The 15923-nt window shown below is 33.4% G+C and overlaps 1 protein-coding gene across 5 annotated transcripts in view; it reads left to right on the top strand.

Annotated features, from left to right (window-relative positions):
* Positions 1-15923, top strand: part of LOC132737217 (histone deacetylase 6-like) — a 76733-nt gene that overhangs the window by 9060 nt on the left and 51750 nt on the right. For 2 of the 5 annotated variants that reach the window (XM_060724480.1, XM_060724481.1), the window contains exons 12-21: positions 44-109; positions 701-760; positions 1705-1764; positions 4851-4940; positions 5530-5636; positions 7186-7311; positions 10345-10509; positions 12714-12770; positions 13851-13935; positions 15620-15660. In XM_060724480.1, the coding sequence (XP_060580463.1) occupies positions 44-109; positions 701-760; positions 1705-1764; positions 4851-4940; positions 5530-5636; positions 7186-7311; positions 10345-10509; positions 12714-12770; positions 13851-13935; positions 15620-15660 (857 nt within the window). The remainder of the gene's footprint in view (positions 1-43; positions 110-700; positions 761-1704; positions 1765-4850; positions 4941-5529; positions 5637-7185; positions 7312-10344; positions 10510-12713; positions 12771-13850; positions 13936-15619; positions 15661-15923) is intronic. The other 3 variants (XM_060724482.1, XM_060724484.1, XM_060724483.1) reach the window with 2 other exon arrangements.

A 15923-nucleotide genomic window follows, 5' to 3' on the forward strand; every position in this document is an offset into this window, starting at 1 on the left:
ATTGAGTAAGGTGTTAAGCCTTTTATATTTTTTTTTATTTTAGACTGGTGTAGGAGATAGTGAATATCTGGCTATTCTTCAACAAATTCTGATGCCAGTCGCTTACCAGGTATGATATATTCATCTGATTTGGAAGCTGTTCAGTTAATAGTCTTTTCAGTATTTTGTTTTTTATTTGATTGGGCACTTTTAGTCACTCCAGTGTCAAGGTCATACAGAGACATTATGGGTCTACTGATGGTCGAAAGTTCCTACTGGGGTTCAAACCCAGAGTTATGGTTTGCTTTATATGTCCTTGGTTGAAGAATTCTTTATAGAAGTCTTTCAGATGTTAAATGTTGATGTCGATAAGTTGCAAGATGTGTAACTAACTGGCAATGTAAGGTATATGATATTTATACAAAAAAAATCATATTTTTTTTTTACACTGTCATTTCCCTTTCTAATATAGAATATTTAGTGATTCCTGGAGCTTGGAAAACAGGTTTTAACAAATGCAACTTACACTCTATTTTATGTTATTCCAGTGTTACACCGAGGCTTTTGTTATCATAAAAAAAGATAATACTTTTACAACTTGAATCAGCTGTATAAATAAGAATAGAAATGTTTTACACCCTTTTCAATCATTTTAGTGAGATGAATAAGTATTGTTTCATGAAAATCATGAAAAATTGAATATATTGATCATTACTTTCAGTACAACCCTGAGCTGGTGTTAATTTCTAGCGGTTATGATTCAGCTATTGGTTGTCCAGAGGTACCAGTGTTGTCATATAAAACTATGCACTACTATCTGCCAGTGTTATCATATAAAACTATTCACTACTATCTGCACACTTTATAACTTAGTATGGAAACTTTTCATAACCAGTCTGTCTTCTATTTTGTATGTTCTGCTTTGCAAGGAATTGCCAATTATTACATGTATAGAAATCAATGGCTACAGTGTAATTCTCTGGTTTAAATATATTTGATATCAATATTTTGCCAGAGAGAAAGCACTTTCTTTTCTTGAAATGAAAATCATATAATCTTCAAATATATTGAAGTATTTAGTTGCATTTTAAAATTGCTAATAAGCAATTTGCAAAGTATTTGACAATTTCTCTATTTTGAACTTGTTTTAATGAAGTGACATGTTTATGATTCTAAAATTCTCATCAATGATGATCATGTTTGATTTAAAATTTATAATGATATAAGCATTGGTTACTATAGTAATGTAATAGTTAGGCATTCCATTCTTTACATATGCTTTCCAAAAACTTTGATACAAAATTTCTTTTTTTTTACATGTGTGTTAATACATGTATTAAGTTTAAAGTCATACCTATTCACTGACCCTTCATAATGTATAACTCCATTGCCTAGTTTTGAATTTTGAATAGTCCATTGTCAACTTTGTGGATGTTGTACTGAAAATATCAAATTTGACCAGACTGCACAAAATGGAAAGTTTGTATGGCTCCTCACTGGTAGCAATAGCTGTTCTCTTTCTGTTTGATCATTCTAATTTCTAAATGGGTGAAGACGTACTTCTTTTCTTATAGTGTATGAATTGGTATCATGAAAAAAGCAGTATTGTCTATCGCAAAAACCTGTTTTGGACAGCATATGTATTTATGTAGAACAGTTATAGGAATTAAGGTTCTGGAAATAATTCAAATATTTTTTTAATAATGACTTACTTGCTACTAACAGTATGCTCCTGAAATAGTTCTTGTGTCCAGTGGTTATGATGCAGCAATAGGGGATGTTAAGGTAATGTTTTGTATAACATCATATTCTTACTAACCATAACTAACACTGTAAAAAATTAATAAAATTGGGCAGTAGACTGTATAGATTCTTATCTGACTGTACTTACGTTCAGGCATGTCATCATTGTTTTTGTTTTTTTGGTTGGGTTTTACAACATAGGTCATATGGCGACTTTTAGGCTTTTCTTGTGGAGGAAGGCCTCAGGTGCCCTTCTTTGCATTATATTAGGCATGAATGGGCACTTGAGTAAAACCTCAGAGTCGTTCCAAAAGCTAGCTGGATAACTTCCTTTCATGAAAAAATCCAAAGTCCTGTCAGGATTCGAACCAACACCAGTGATGGGCAAGTGTTTTGAAGTCAATGACCCTAACCACTTGTCAAGGGAAGCTCCATCATTGTTTCTAACCTACAAATGATTAACCCTACTAAAATTTGAAATGAACTTGCCTTGCTTTGACAATATAACTGTTTGCTAGATGTTTAACAAGTTTTTATATCAAAATATCCACCCAGTAGTATTGACAGCTTATGGCATACTTATGGCATACTGTAGAGCTGGTTTTTATTCACATTTGTTTCATTCTTGCTAATATTTGCGGATCAATTTCTTTGCTAATTCATAGTTACTGTGAATAAGTATGTAAGCCAGAAATTGTGAATACATGTATCTTATTTTATTCAGCAATACTTATTAAACAGAAAATGAGAGTAATAAAGATAAGTTTTAATAAGTTTTGATAAGTAGGAAGAGTAAAATAGAAAATAAATTTGGTGAAAATTGCTGATTTCCAAAATATTGTTTATGTTAAGATTTAATAATGCTTTCTGCACTTACATGAATGTGTATGCCAATGGTATCTGCTTGATTTGATGCTGCTTTTAGTGCATTTTATACATGTAGTAGAATAACTATTCTCTTGAATTTATTCACTTTAATTTTGATTTAAGTTATAGTTTGTGTGTTTTAAGCTCACCTGTCACAAAGTGACAGGGTGAGCTTTTGTGATCACTTTTCGTCCGGTGTACGTCCGGCGTCCATCCGTCCGTCGTCCGTCCGTAAACTTTTACTTTAAATGACATCTCCTCATAAACCAGTGAGCCAATTTCATCCAAACTTCACAGGAATGTTCCTTTGGTGGTCACCTTTGAAAATTGTTCAAAGAATTTAATTCCATGCAGAACTCTGGTTGCCATGGCAACCAAAAGAAAAAACTTTAAATATCTTCTTCAAAAAACCCAAAGAGCTAGAGCTTAGATATTTGGCATGAAACATCTTCTAGTAATTGTCTACCAAGTTTGTTCAAATAAAAGCCCTGGGGTCAAAATTGGCCCCGCCCAAGGGGGTCATTGATTTTCCCTATATGCATATAGTAAAAACTTAAAATATCTTCTTTTAAAGAACCCAAAGACCTAGAGCTAAGATATTTAGCATGAAACATCCTCTAATGGGTGTCTACCAAGTTTGTTCAAATAAAAGCCCTGGGGTCAAAATTGGCCATGCCCCAGGGGTTCATTGATTTTCCCTATATGCATATAGTAAAAACTTAAAAAATATTCTTTTAAAGAACCCAAAGAGCTAGAGCTAAGATATTTAGCATGAAACATGTTCTAATGGATGTCTACCAAGTTTGTTCAAATAAGAGCCCTGGGGTCAAAATTTGCCCTGCCCCGGGGGTCATTGATTTTCCTTATATGTGTATAGCAAAAACTTAAAAAATCTTTTTTGAAAAAAACCAAATAGCTAGAGTTTAGATACTAAGCATGAAAACATCTTCTAAGTGAGTGTCTACCAAGTTTGTTGTAATAAAAGCCCTAGGGTCAAAATTGGCCCCGTCCTGGGGTCATTCATTTTCCTTATATGTGTTTAACAAAAAACTTAAAAAATCTTCTTTGAAAAAAACTCAAATAGCTACAGTTTAGATATTAAGCATGAAGCATTCTTCTAGTGAGTGTCTACAAAAGTTTGTTCAAATAAAAGCCCTGGGGTCCAAATTTGCCCTGCCCCGGGGGGCATTGATTTTCCTTATATGTGTATAGCAAAAAACTTAAAAATCTTCTTTGAAAAAAACCCGAATAGCTAGAGTTTAGATATTAAGCATGAAACATTTTCTAGTAAGTGTCTACAAAGATTGTTCAAATAAAAGCCCTTGGGTCAAAACTGGCCCTGCCCATTGTGTGCCCAATTTTTTTAAAACTATATGTTGTAAAAAAACCCCCTTAAACCGCAGCCCCTGAAAAAATTTTCCCTAATGGGTTTTTAAAAAGTTTGTTAAAATAAAAGCCCGGGGGTTTTAAACGGGCCCCCGCCCCGGGGGAAATAAAACAGGTGGGGCGACTTCAGAGCCATCATGGCCCTCTTGTTAAATTTTGTTAGAATAATTGATTTTGATTTATCATATAAATTTTAATTGGACTTAGTAAAGAATATATATATTTGATTTTCCTTAAAGTGACATTACGCTCATTTTTTGCTGTCAAATTGACTTAAAATAGTTATATATTTCAAGATATTCACTATTGTTATGGCGATTTAGACCAATAATTGATAATGATTTATGAATGATTTTTATAGTAATTTCAGATTACTGATTAATTTTACATAGTAAAATGTAGGATTGAACACAATTATGGCAAAATGTAAAGATATTTTGAATTCTACCTGTGCACTTGCCTTTACATTTAGATAGACATAATGTCACTTTCACAATGAACACTGATTACACCTTTTTTATGCTAATACATGTATAAGAAATTGAATTAATGATTGCTTGTTCTTATATTATTGCTTACGTAAGATGCAATATTTTGAAATTAGTAACTGTATGATGTTTTAATTATTATAGGAGATATGTAAATGAATGATATACTTTAAAAAAAATTAAGGTGATATAAAATGTGCTATTTACATTAAAAGTTATAGGAGATATGACTGATTTACTTTAAATATTACAGGAGATATGTAAATAAAACATATGAGATATGTAAATGATTGATTTGTTTTACAAATTATAGGAAAAATATAAATAAATCATTTGCTTTAATAGTTATAGAAGATATATAAAGAAATGATTTGTTTAAAATTACAGGGGGAGATGATGGTCAGTCCTGCAGCATATGCTCATTTTATACACATGATAAATTCCCTAGCTGATGGCAGAGTGTGTGCTGTACTTGAGGTATGACTAAGGAAGTTAATTCTATTTATTGCTAGAAAAACATTCATGAACTTAATTCTTGCTTGAAATATAAAGATAGCATGTAAATCTGTATCACAGTAAAAGATTAGAAATTATGTAGCTATTCATGTTCTAGTATTTAAATGAGTATATCAAAGGCAATGTTAAATTAAGAGATTTACTGGAAATTTAACATGTAAGCTCCTTCTCTGTCCTGTACTATGTACTGTAGTTACATTAGAGTGATGAGACTAAAAGAAGTGAGGACAACATTAAATGATGTATTCTGGTATATATACAAGATAAGGAGCTTGAATAATGTTGCCAAAATCTCTCCTTTCCACTCACAGAAATGCATTTTAAGATGCCTAATTCATCTGTTCACACCCATTTCTATACCATAGGGAATGAAAAATGTAAAAATCAGCCTAAAAAGCGATATTTTTCTAATTTGTAATCATGATTTCTGCAAGCGTCTGGAGTTACTGCTCCAACACTGTAGTGACTTATATCTGTTACCCTATGGTTTTGCTTTATTCAATGTTTTATTTCCATTAATATATAATTGTAAATGTTCTGTTCTGCACAGGGAGGTTATAATATAAAGTCCTTGTCAGAGGGTGTGGCTCTCAGCGTGCGGTCATTGTTAGGTGACCCCTGTCCATTGCTCAAACCAACTACTGAACCATCAGACAGGTAAATAACTTGTTAGTCTTATACTCTAGGGTGAGACCTCTCAGTGGTTAAGGTGGTTGACTTCAAACCACTTGCCCTTCACCGCTAGGGGTTCAAATCCCTTCAGTGAGGTGTTCTTCAACTAATAAAGCTGGAAAGTCACCATTTAAGATAAATTACATATTGAGATTGTATTCCTAATGGCATTGATATATTATGACCTTGTATTAAAGTCTGTATTCTGAATTGAATTTATATACAATGCACAGTCATTACTTTCTTTAAAAACTAGTCAAAATGATGATAACACAATTTCTTAATTTTGCACTAGTATGTTTTCTATTGGAAAAAAAGATATCAATGCTTTAAGTGACTTCTCTCTAGGATTACAGAGTTAATTATATTAGTACATAGTTATATATTGTGACAGATTATATGACCCATTAAAGCTATCCAGCTAGCTTACGGAACGTCGGTGGTTCGACTCGGGTGCCCGTTCGTGCCTGAAATAATGCATGGAGGGGCATCTGAGGTCTTCCTCCACCAGTAAAGCTGGAACGTCGCGATATGACCTATACTGTGTCGATGTGATGTAAAACCCAATCAAACAAACAAATATGACCCATTATAATACCACAAGTTTGTAACATTGCTTTTCATTGGATAATTATGATGTTTATATAAACACTAAAAACATCTGCTGTTAATTCATAAATTAATTTCATTTATTTTCACAAAAACTGTTAATATTTGCTGTACTATAGATTTTGTTATCAAGATTCTTGACAGGTTATATGGCCATATTTAAATGTTTGTTTGCAATATAATCCTTGCCTAATAGCTTGGGGTATATAATTATGCAAACAATGGTTTATGAAGGACCATATAACCTGTCAAAAATCTTTTTATAATTGACATTATAAACAGTTGTTAGCTTATATGTTAAAGATGGTTATATAGAAAATTATTTTTCATTTCTGCCATATAACTTTCTCAAGACTTCTAACAGATTTATAATATTACAAGTGATTTCATGATTTTAAGTTATAAATTACTAATACATTTTGCAACAGCTGCTTAAATTGATATTTAAATGTTGATAAGTGGTTAAGGATTTAGACATCAAACCACTTGTCTGTCTCTGCTGTAGGTTCAAGTTGCTCCAGTGTCTTTGAATTCTTTCATGTGAGAAGGTTTTCCAGCTACCTTGAGAAACGTCTGTGGTTCTACTTGGTTATCAATTTATGCCTGAACTAATAAATGCACAGAGGAGCACTTGAGGTCTTTCTTCAGCATTAAGGCTTAAAAAGTTGCCATATGATCTTTACTGTGTTGTTGTGATGTTCAACCCAACAACAAAAAAACAACAAAAAGATGTCTTGTATTATGAGTCTATTTAATAATATGTATAGAGGATGCATTTGTAATACATATAATGCAGACACATGTTGCTACTTCTATCGTTTAATGACCACACAATGTTCAAGGTATATGAATGGTTGGAAATGTTAAATTGTCAAATGAAAATTTTAAACATCATGCAGTATGATAAATGACATTGATGTTTTAGTGTTACAGAGAGTATACTGAATGTTATAAAGTGTCTCGCTCCATACTGGACATGTTTATGTTATCAACCTCAACTGGATGAGGATGAACCTTGCGAACTTGATGGTGTTAACGATGATCCTCCAAAGTGAGCAAATTTTTTATTCATTTGTAATTCAAAAGTTAATGAAGCAAATGTTTGAAGCCCTATGATATGCATGTATCCTGATTATATAATAAGTGAAGGCATTGATTACTTACAGGATATACTTATTAAATTTATACATGTTTCATATTAACCTGAAATTAGAGATATATTGTATTAGGTTAAAATACATAGCTCTTTGACAATATAAAAGCTGAACAGTCAATGTAGAGTGAAAATTAATTTTAAGGTTTTTAAATGATTATGCCCCCATTTCGAAGAAAAGGGGGTATATTGCTTTGCACTTGTCGGTCCGTCGGTCCGTCGGTCTGTCGGTCCGTCGGTCCGTCGGTCCGTCGGTCCGTCAGTCCGTAGACCAAATGGTTTCCGATTGATAACTAAAGAACCCTTAGGCCTAGGAACTTCAAACTTGGTATGGTGATTGGTCATGACCAGTAGATGACCCCTATTGATTTTGGGGTCAAGGGGTCAAAGGTCAAGGTCACATTGACCTTGTAAGCAAAAACGGTTTCCGATCAATAACTAAAGAACCTTAAGGCCTAGGAACTTCAAACTTGGTATGGTGATTGGTCATGACCAGTAGATGACCCCTATTGATTTTGGGGTCAAGGGGTCAAAGGTCAAGGTCACATTGACCTTGTAAGCAAAAACTGTTTCCGATCAATAACTAAAGAACCTTAAGGCCTAGGAACTTCAAACTTGGTATGGTGATTGGTTATGATCAGTAGATGACCCCTATTGATTTTGGGGTCAAAGGGTCAAAGGTCAAGGTCACATTGACCTCTTGGGTAAAAACAGTTTCCGAGTGATAACTAAAGAACCCTTAGGCCTAGAAACTTCAAACTTGGTATGGTGATTGGTCATGACCAGTAGATGACCCCTATTGATTTTGGGGTCAAAGGTCAAGGTCACATTATTGATTTTGGGGTCAAAGGGTTAAAGGTCAAGGTCACATTGACCTCTTGGGTAAAAACAGTTTCCGAGTGATAACTAAAGAACCCTTAGGCCTAGAAACTTCAAACTTGGTATGGTGATTGGTCATGACCAGTAGATGACCCCTATTGATTTTGGGGTCAAAGGTCAAGGTCACATTGACCTTGTAAGGAAAAACGGTTTCCGATCAATAACTAAAGAACCTTAAGGCCTAGGAACTTCAAACTTGGTATGGTGATTGGTAATGATTAGTAGATGACCCCTATTGATTTTGGGGTCAAGGGGTCAAAGGTCAAGGTCACATTGACTTTGTAAGCAAAAACAGTTTCGATCAATAACTAAAGAACCTTAAGGCCTAGGAACTTCAAACTTGGTATGGTGATTGGTCATGATCAGTAGATGACCCCTATTGATTTTGGGGTCAAGGGGTCAAAGGTCAAGGTCACATTGACCTCTTGGGTAAAAACGGTTTCCGATCAATAACAAAAGAACCCTTAGGCCTAGGAACTTGAAACTTGGTATGGTGATTGGTTATGACCAATCAGATGACCCCTATTGATTTTGGGGTTAAGGGGTCAAAGGTCAAGGTCACATTGTACTTGTAGGTAAAAACGGTTTCCGATCAATAACGAAAGAACCCTTAGGCCTAGGGACTTCAAACTTGATATGGTGATTGGTCATGATCAGTAGATGACTCCTATTGATTTTGGGGTCAAGGGGTCAAAGGTCAAGGTCACATTGACCTCTTAGGTAAAAACGGTTTCCGATCAATAATTAAAGAACCCTTAGGTCTAGGAACTTCAAACTTGGTATGGTGATTGGTCATGACCAGCAGATGACCCCTATTGATTTTGGGGTTAAGGGGTCAAAGGGCAAGGTCACATTGACCTTGTAGGTAAAAATGCTTTCCGATCAATAACTAAAGAACCCTTAGGCCTAGGAACTTCAAACTTGGTATGATGATTGGTCATGACCAGCAGATGACCTATTGATTTTGGGGTCAAGGGGTCAAAGGTCAAGGGCACATTGACTTTGTAGGTAAAAGCGGTTTCCAATCAATTAACTAAAAACGCTTAGGCCTAGGAACTTCAAACTTTGTATGATGATTGGTCGTGACCAGCAGATGACCCCTATTGAGTTTTAGGTCAAGGGGTCAAAGGTCAAGGTCACATTGACCTTGTTAGTAAAAACTGTTTCTGATCAATAACTTAGAACGCTTAGGCCTAGGAACTTCAAACTTGGTATGGTGATTTGTCATGACCAGCAGATTACCCCTGTTGATTTTGGGATCAAGGGGTCAAAGGTCAAGGTCACATTGACCTTGTAAGTAAAAACGGTTTCTGATCAATAACTTAAGAAAGCTTCGGCCTAGGAACTTCAAACTTGGCATGGTGATTGGTCATGACCAGCAGATGACCCCTATTGATTTTGGGGTCAAAGGTCCGGTCACATTGACCTTGTATGTTAAAACGGTTTCCGATCAATAATAAAAGAACCCTTAGGCCTAGGAACTTCAAACTTGGCATGGTGATTGGTCATGACCAGCAGATGACCCCTATTGATTTTGGGGTCAAGGGGTCAAAAGTCAAGGTCACATTGACCTTGTAGGTAAAAACTGTTTCTGATCAATTAACTAAAAACGCTTAGGCCTAGGAACTTCAAACTTTGTATGATGATTGGTCATGACCAGCAGATGACCCCTATTGAGTTTTGGGTTAAGGGGTCAAAGGTCAAGGTCATGACCAGTAGATACTTGATAACCCTTATTAATTGTTTGATCACTGGGTCAGAAGTCATGCATAATAACCTTATCACATGACTAATTGGCTGCTGATAGGGGGCATACATGTTTTACAAACATATCTTGTTTAATATAAATATGACTCGAGCATCAAAAAGGCTTCCAAAACAAACCTCACACAAAATATCGTATTCAAAGAGACAGAGGTAAAACTACATGTGTTTGTTTTTTTAGGTGATATTCTATAAATTGTGTGAGACTTTGTTTTGGTACACTTTTCTGCTTTCAAGAAGTTTCTCTACACTTTAGGAATTATAGATTTTCTTTTCCTTCTTTTCTAGAGATGGCATTGTGTTTCAAACACCCGAGAACAAGCCATCTGAATATCCGTTGACTTATGCCTACCCATATAAGGTAGAGCAGGAATATTTACAGGCAGATTCTAATTGGAATAATATTATAGATAACTTGATTGCAGAAACATCACTAACCGTACCACCTCATAGGTAAGTTAATAATAATTGAATCTTCCCATAGGTAAGTTAATAATAAATGTACCACTGCATATGTAAGTAAATAATAAGTGTACCACCTTAACCCATTACACGATATACACGCCTTTTAACTCCTTTTCCACCCCCCCCCCCCTTTTTGTTGTCTCAAATGGTGAAAAAAAGTCTTTGTTAGGCCCCAAACACTTGTTTTTGTTTGAGAAATGTTGTTTAAAAAAGTGACCACTTTTTCGGCTTGGCCCCCAACCAAAAGATACATCAGTGGGTTGCCAGAAGGGTGATGTGCCCCCTTCTGTTTGGGGGGCCGCAGTCCCCCTCATCACCAAGAAAATTTTGGACTTGTGAGACGCTAAAATTGACCCCAGATTGATCATAAGGTAATGTGTAACTAATGCTGAAGAGTATTTGACTCTATCTCAATCCATTGAGAAGTTGCAGCACTTTGAAATCAATTTTGATGGAAAAAATCAAGGCAAAATAGTGATTTTTGGCAATTTTGAGATGTCCCCTTGTTGTCATGGTAACAGGAAATTTAAGCCTTGGCATGTTGTTACAAAGGCAATGGTCCAGTCAACATTTATGGCAAGTTTGATTAGTATTGAAGCAGTTTTTATAGTTTAATAGCAATTTGACCATGTAACTGGAGCTTTTTCAATGAAAAAAGCCATTTTTTAACAAAATGCTCATGAATTAATGGGTTAAAGCAGGCCTCGACATTAGCGGTGGTCCGTTGGTCCGAGCCCACCTGATTTTGGCAAGGACCACCTAATTTTTAAAGCCACTGGTCCGTCGGACCACTTGTATTTTCTGGTTTGTGCAGGCTTATTTGGGATGATTGCGATTTGGTCGAAAACATGTTATATACATTTTGTTTAAAATCATTTGTCCGATGTACATGTATATGGTTCATTTTTCTCTGATAGTTCAAGAAGTTGAGTCATCAATTACTTTCATTTTAAGTTGCTAAAATTTTGTTGATGCAAGTTAAAAAAGAGTTAAGATTTTGTGATATTAATTTATGTACAAATTCATTCAAATGATGCTAGTTATTATGCACCGTCGGATACCCATGGTTGGACCATTGACATTTATGTTATGTTGCATGTTAATCAACCGTGGGTATCAGACGATGGTAATTACGAGATTGTATGGGATATCGGAATAAACTTAAATTTCAGATACTTGAATAATATGGCCGCGAACGAAAGGAACTGGAAAATTGCATCTAGTAATTCTTTGCTACTTATGTTTTACGATAAGAGATAAATTTCTCCTAGAGTTAAAATTACTTAAAAAAGGTTAAAAATACTCATTGTCAAAAATAAATATCAATTAATCAACAAGCAACAGGGAATTAAAAATTCTTTATTTAAATAAATCAGTGAGAAAATAAACTAAACTAGTTATATATAACGTTGTTACTATTTTTTATCCTTTAGATATTTCCATGTTTTCTAAGACAAGAATAAGATAATGTATTAGTTTTATTAAAAATGTTAATCTATAAAAGATACATGTAATTATTATGATAATCAGACGTACCCCGTATCAGCAATAAATATTTGAATAACAGTAAAAAAAATAACAGGCACAAATGGTTTCAATATTCTTTAACTTGAGTTGAGGGAGAAATCACTTCAATATAAAAGTTAACATAAATAACTTATTTACTAAAAGTTAAGAGCTATGTGTGTATTTTTGAATGAGATAAAAAAAAAATACCACAAAAAAACAGATAACTAAACGATAGAATACCTATTGACTTGCTCTTCTTAAATTCTGATTTAAAAAAGATATAGCTCTATTTAAAATATCTGTTTTTCTTTAAAGGTTAATATATAATACATCTTTGTCATCATTTCAAAGCATTTTTTTCTAAATTTGCAGTAAAATGATCACTGATTGTACCACCACATAGGTAAGGTGATGATCATTTGAATGCAAGCAGTGACTAGCTTGTGTTACCTGTATGAAGCTAGGCCAGCCTGCACATCCATACAATCTAATCAGGCTCTATGCCATTTGCTGTTCAATTTTAATATTTTCATTTTCAAATGTCATACACTAGCAATTAAAACAGAACTGTATTGATTTCAAGCAAAAATATTTTTGCCACTATCTCACAATAGCAAAAAAAAGTGTAAGAGTTAAATAAAGTTTTCTGATTTTGCATTATTTTATAATTTCCTTCATTGTAGGACATGTTTGGTGTATGACAAAGGAATGAAGGCTCACAGAGCTATTGGAAATCCAGGGTAGGTCATCATTCTTTTTCTCAACATATACATTCATAATAGTTCAAAGTGATTTCTCTAAAAAAGATGATATATTTAGGAAATAGATATCAATTCTGAGTGCATTGTTGTAGAATAATGCACGGTTTGAGTTCAAATGCGTAGTAATATAATCACGAAGGCCGATAGGCCTGAGTGAGTAATTATAAAGCATTTGAACGAAAAAACGTGCATTATTATAACAATAATGCACGAAGAATTAATATCTATTTCCATTCTAACACGTCAAGAAAAAATATAATTATTATTATAAAGTTGGACTTTATGTTTGGCGGTTAAATTTGTTTCCGCCTCAGAGTTTTCCAATAGAAACGTTCTTTAAAGGCCGTTCCAGTGGGTTGAAAAAAACTGTTGTTAAATCTACCGTGTGTAGAAACATTTTGAGAATAACGAATTTTGAAAATGTTGATAAAACTTTGTTTGTTTATTTTATTTCAGTCTATAATTTTCCAAGCGAAATACAAATTATTAAAAGTGAAATAAATTTTTTAAAACTTAACTCGTCTGCGACGTTAAAATAGCGTACTTGATTTTGATTGTTTTGCACGTGCTGTTTGGCGCTACATTTTGACGTCACGTAAACAACACTTTAAACGTCTGTACAGCGTTAACGACTGAATTAAAGATATTGGTGTTCGGATTTATTTTCTTAGTTAGACCATTTTCTATCATTTTAGATACTTTTCACAACAAAATTCGACAAAAAATTGTTTTTATTTATCAGATTTTTCAAACAAAATGGCGCCCTCAATGTGAAAATACACAGGGAGATAAAAAGAACGGCGAGTGCATTGTTGCAGAATAATGCACGCTTCGGGCCTTCTTTGTTTATATAGAAAAATTTCCAATAGTGTTAGAATGATATTTATCCAACTAAGTCGGCAAACAAATTTATATGAGAAAATTATCAGTTTTACATGTATGATATTTAGTAAAATATTGGATGTTAAAATTATGTATATTAATAAAATCTAGTTAAAAAATCTGATTTATGTAATATTTAAATCTATAACTATGTTGAAATTTTGTTTCTATATGTAGTCACCCAGAAAAACCTGAGAGAATATCAAGAATTTATGACAAACATCGAGAATGGGGACTTCTAGAGAGATGCCTACAGCTACAGGTATAAATATAGTAACATTTAGTGATACTCACCTTTACTCTGCTATATTTTGAAATATGGACCTGCTCTTTGAATTTGGAACTTTCCATTATTCAAGTAAGGGATTTTGATGAAAATATTAAAATTAAGCAAACAATATAATTGACTTGGCCTTTGACTTAGGAACTTAGGAATTATTCAAGTAAAGGATTGGTATATAAAAATGTTGAAGTTAAGCATCCTACAGTATAGAGCTTAGTTTGACTGCACATATTGTGCTCTCAGAACAGACTTTATACTGTTGGCTGCTTAGATTTAATCTTTTTTATCTTCTTTGTTTTAACCCCCTAAAACTACAATAGACCAGTCCAAATTCAAAGCAGGGAGAGTCAATTCTACAAATTTAGATATGATAGGGTTTATGTATGTATGTAGTATATTCAAATATACGAGGGGTTATCCAAAAATTCGTTGACTTTTTAATTATCTCTTGAACGTCAACGTGTATTGTAATGAAAATTTATCAGCATACATTGTAGAATATAATCAACACATTTTGAAAGGAACAGTTAATTGTGTCAATAAATAATGATTTAATATTGCTTTTAAATTAGCACATAAACGGCACCCGGCGCACGGTAGAAAAGAGCAGCAAGTCATCGTATATTTCTTGCTAAAAAACTAAAAAAAATTAACGTAGAAAACCTGCTGAACATCGCATATTTCTTCTATGTTGTCATTTAAGTAATTCTTTAAAATAATAGACGTCATTTCCGTTTAATTTGTTTATATCGCTAGAAACGCCAGACGCCTTTATTGTTAACAACGGGAAAATGACGACACGCGGTAATTTGAAAAAATAAACAAACATAAATTTTTGTTGGGATTTGGGAATGACACCTACAAAAACATTTGATAAAAATCAGCAGACACACGGAGAAAAGAAAATTTCACGATCATTTTCTGTTAAAGTGGCATAAAAAATTAGTGATGGACATTACTTTGAGAAGCAGTAACGCGTCATTGACTGCGTAACGTTGAAGCACAAGTTGTAACGTTAATATTATAACGTTGATGTCAATAACTTTTTGGAGTGCGCGCTGTCTCCGATATGTGTTTATAGTAAAATGAAATATTGTTGTAATGTAAGAAGATATTCACATGAATTTTTCTGTGTTTATTTGTAATTAATTCTTCTAAGCAGTGTAAGAATTTCAAATTAATATCTCAAATATATTTTACACAACAAAGAAAGTCCACGTATTTTTGGATAACCCCTCGTATGTTGAATACTGGTAGATTACATAAATGATTTTATCCTATATTTTTTATTTATGAGTTGTTACACTTTTTAGACTTTTTGAATTACATTTCTTAAAAATAAAGTTAATAAATAACATGTTAAGATAAAAATTCAGTGATTTTCAGAGGCAAATTAGGAAGTTGGTTGTAGAGGGCTTGTAAGTTGTTTATCAAGATTATATGGGGGCTAATAAATGTACTGCTGAAAATAAGGTCTTAAACAAGCCCTTGATATGAAACAGACACAAAAAACCAAATTATTACAAAAAGAAATTAAATTGTCTAAAACTAAAATTGTCTAAAACTATATATATATATTTTAGGTAGGAGTACATGCAGTTAAGGTTGACTTACTGTATCAGCAAAGACAAATGTTACATTAACTTTTATTTCTTGGTTTCAGTGTAGACTGGCAGAGCATGAGGAGTTGGAGCTGGTACATAGGTAAAATTTGATTTGTGTTTGCTTGATAGAATAGTTTAACTCTACAAAAATATACATCTACAAAAATATACATTTCTATAAGTATAGCATTGTGGTGAAAAACAAGAAATATTGAATTAAATTAAATAATTAAATTAAGAAATAACTGTATGAATGTGTCCCTTAAAAAAGAAGTTCAATAATTTGATTAATGATGTGCACATGCCACCAGAATGAAGCCAAGTCAGTCTGCATTTACTAGAACTCTGACTAGACTTTCTGTA

The sequence above is a fragment of the Ruditapes philippinarum genome, unplaced genomic scaffold (assembly GCF_026571515.1).
Source record: "Ruditapes philippinarum isolate M1 unplaced genomic scaffold, ASM2657151v2 ctg3297_1_1_1_1, whole genome shotgun sequence".
Taxonomy (NCBI): Eukaryota; Metazoa; Mollusca; class Bivalvia; order Venerida; family Veneridae; genus Ruditapes; species Ruditapes philippinarum.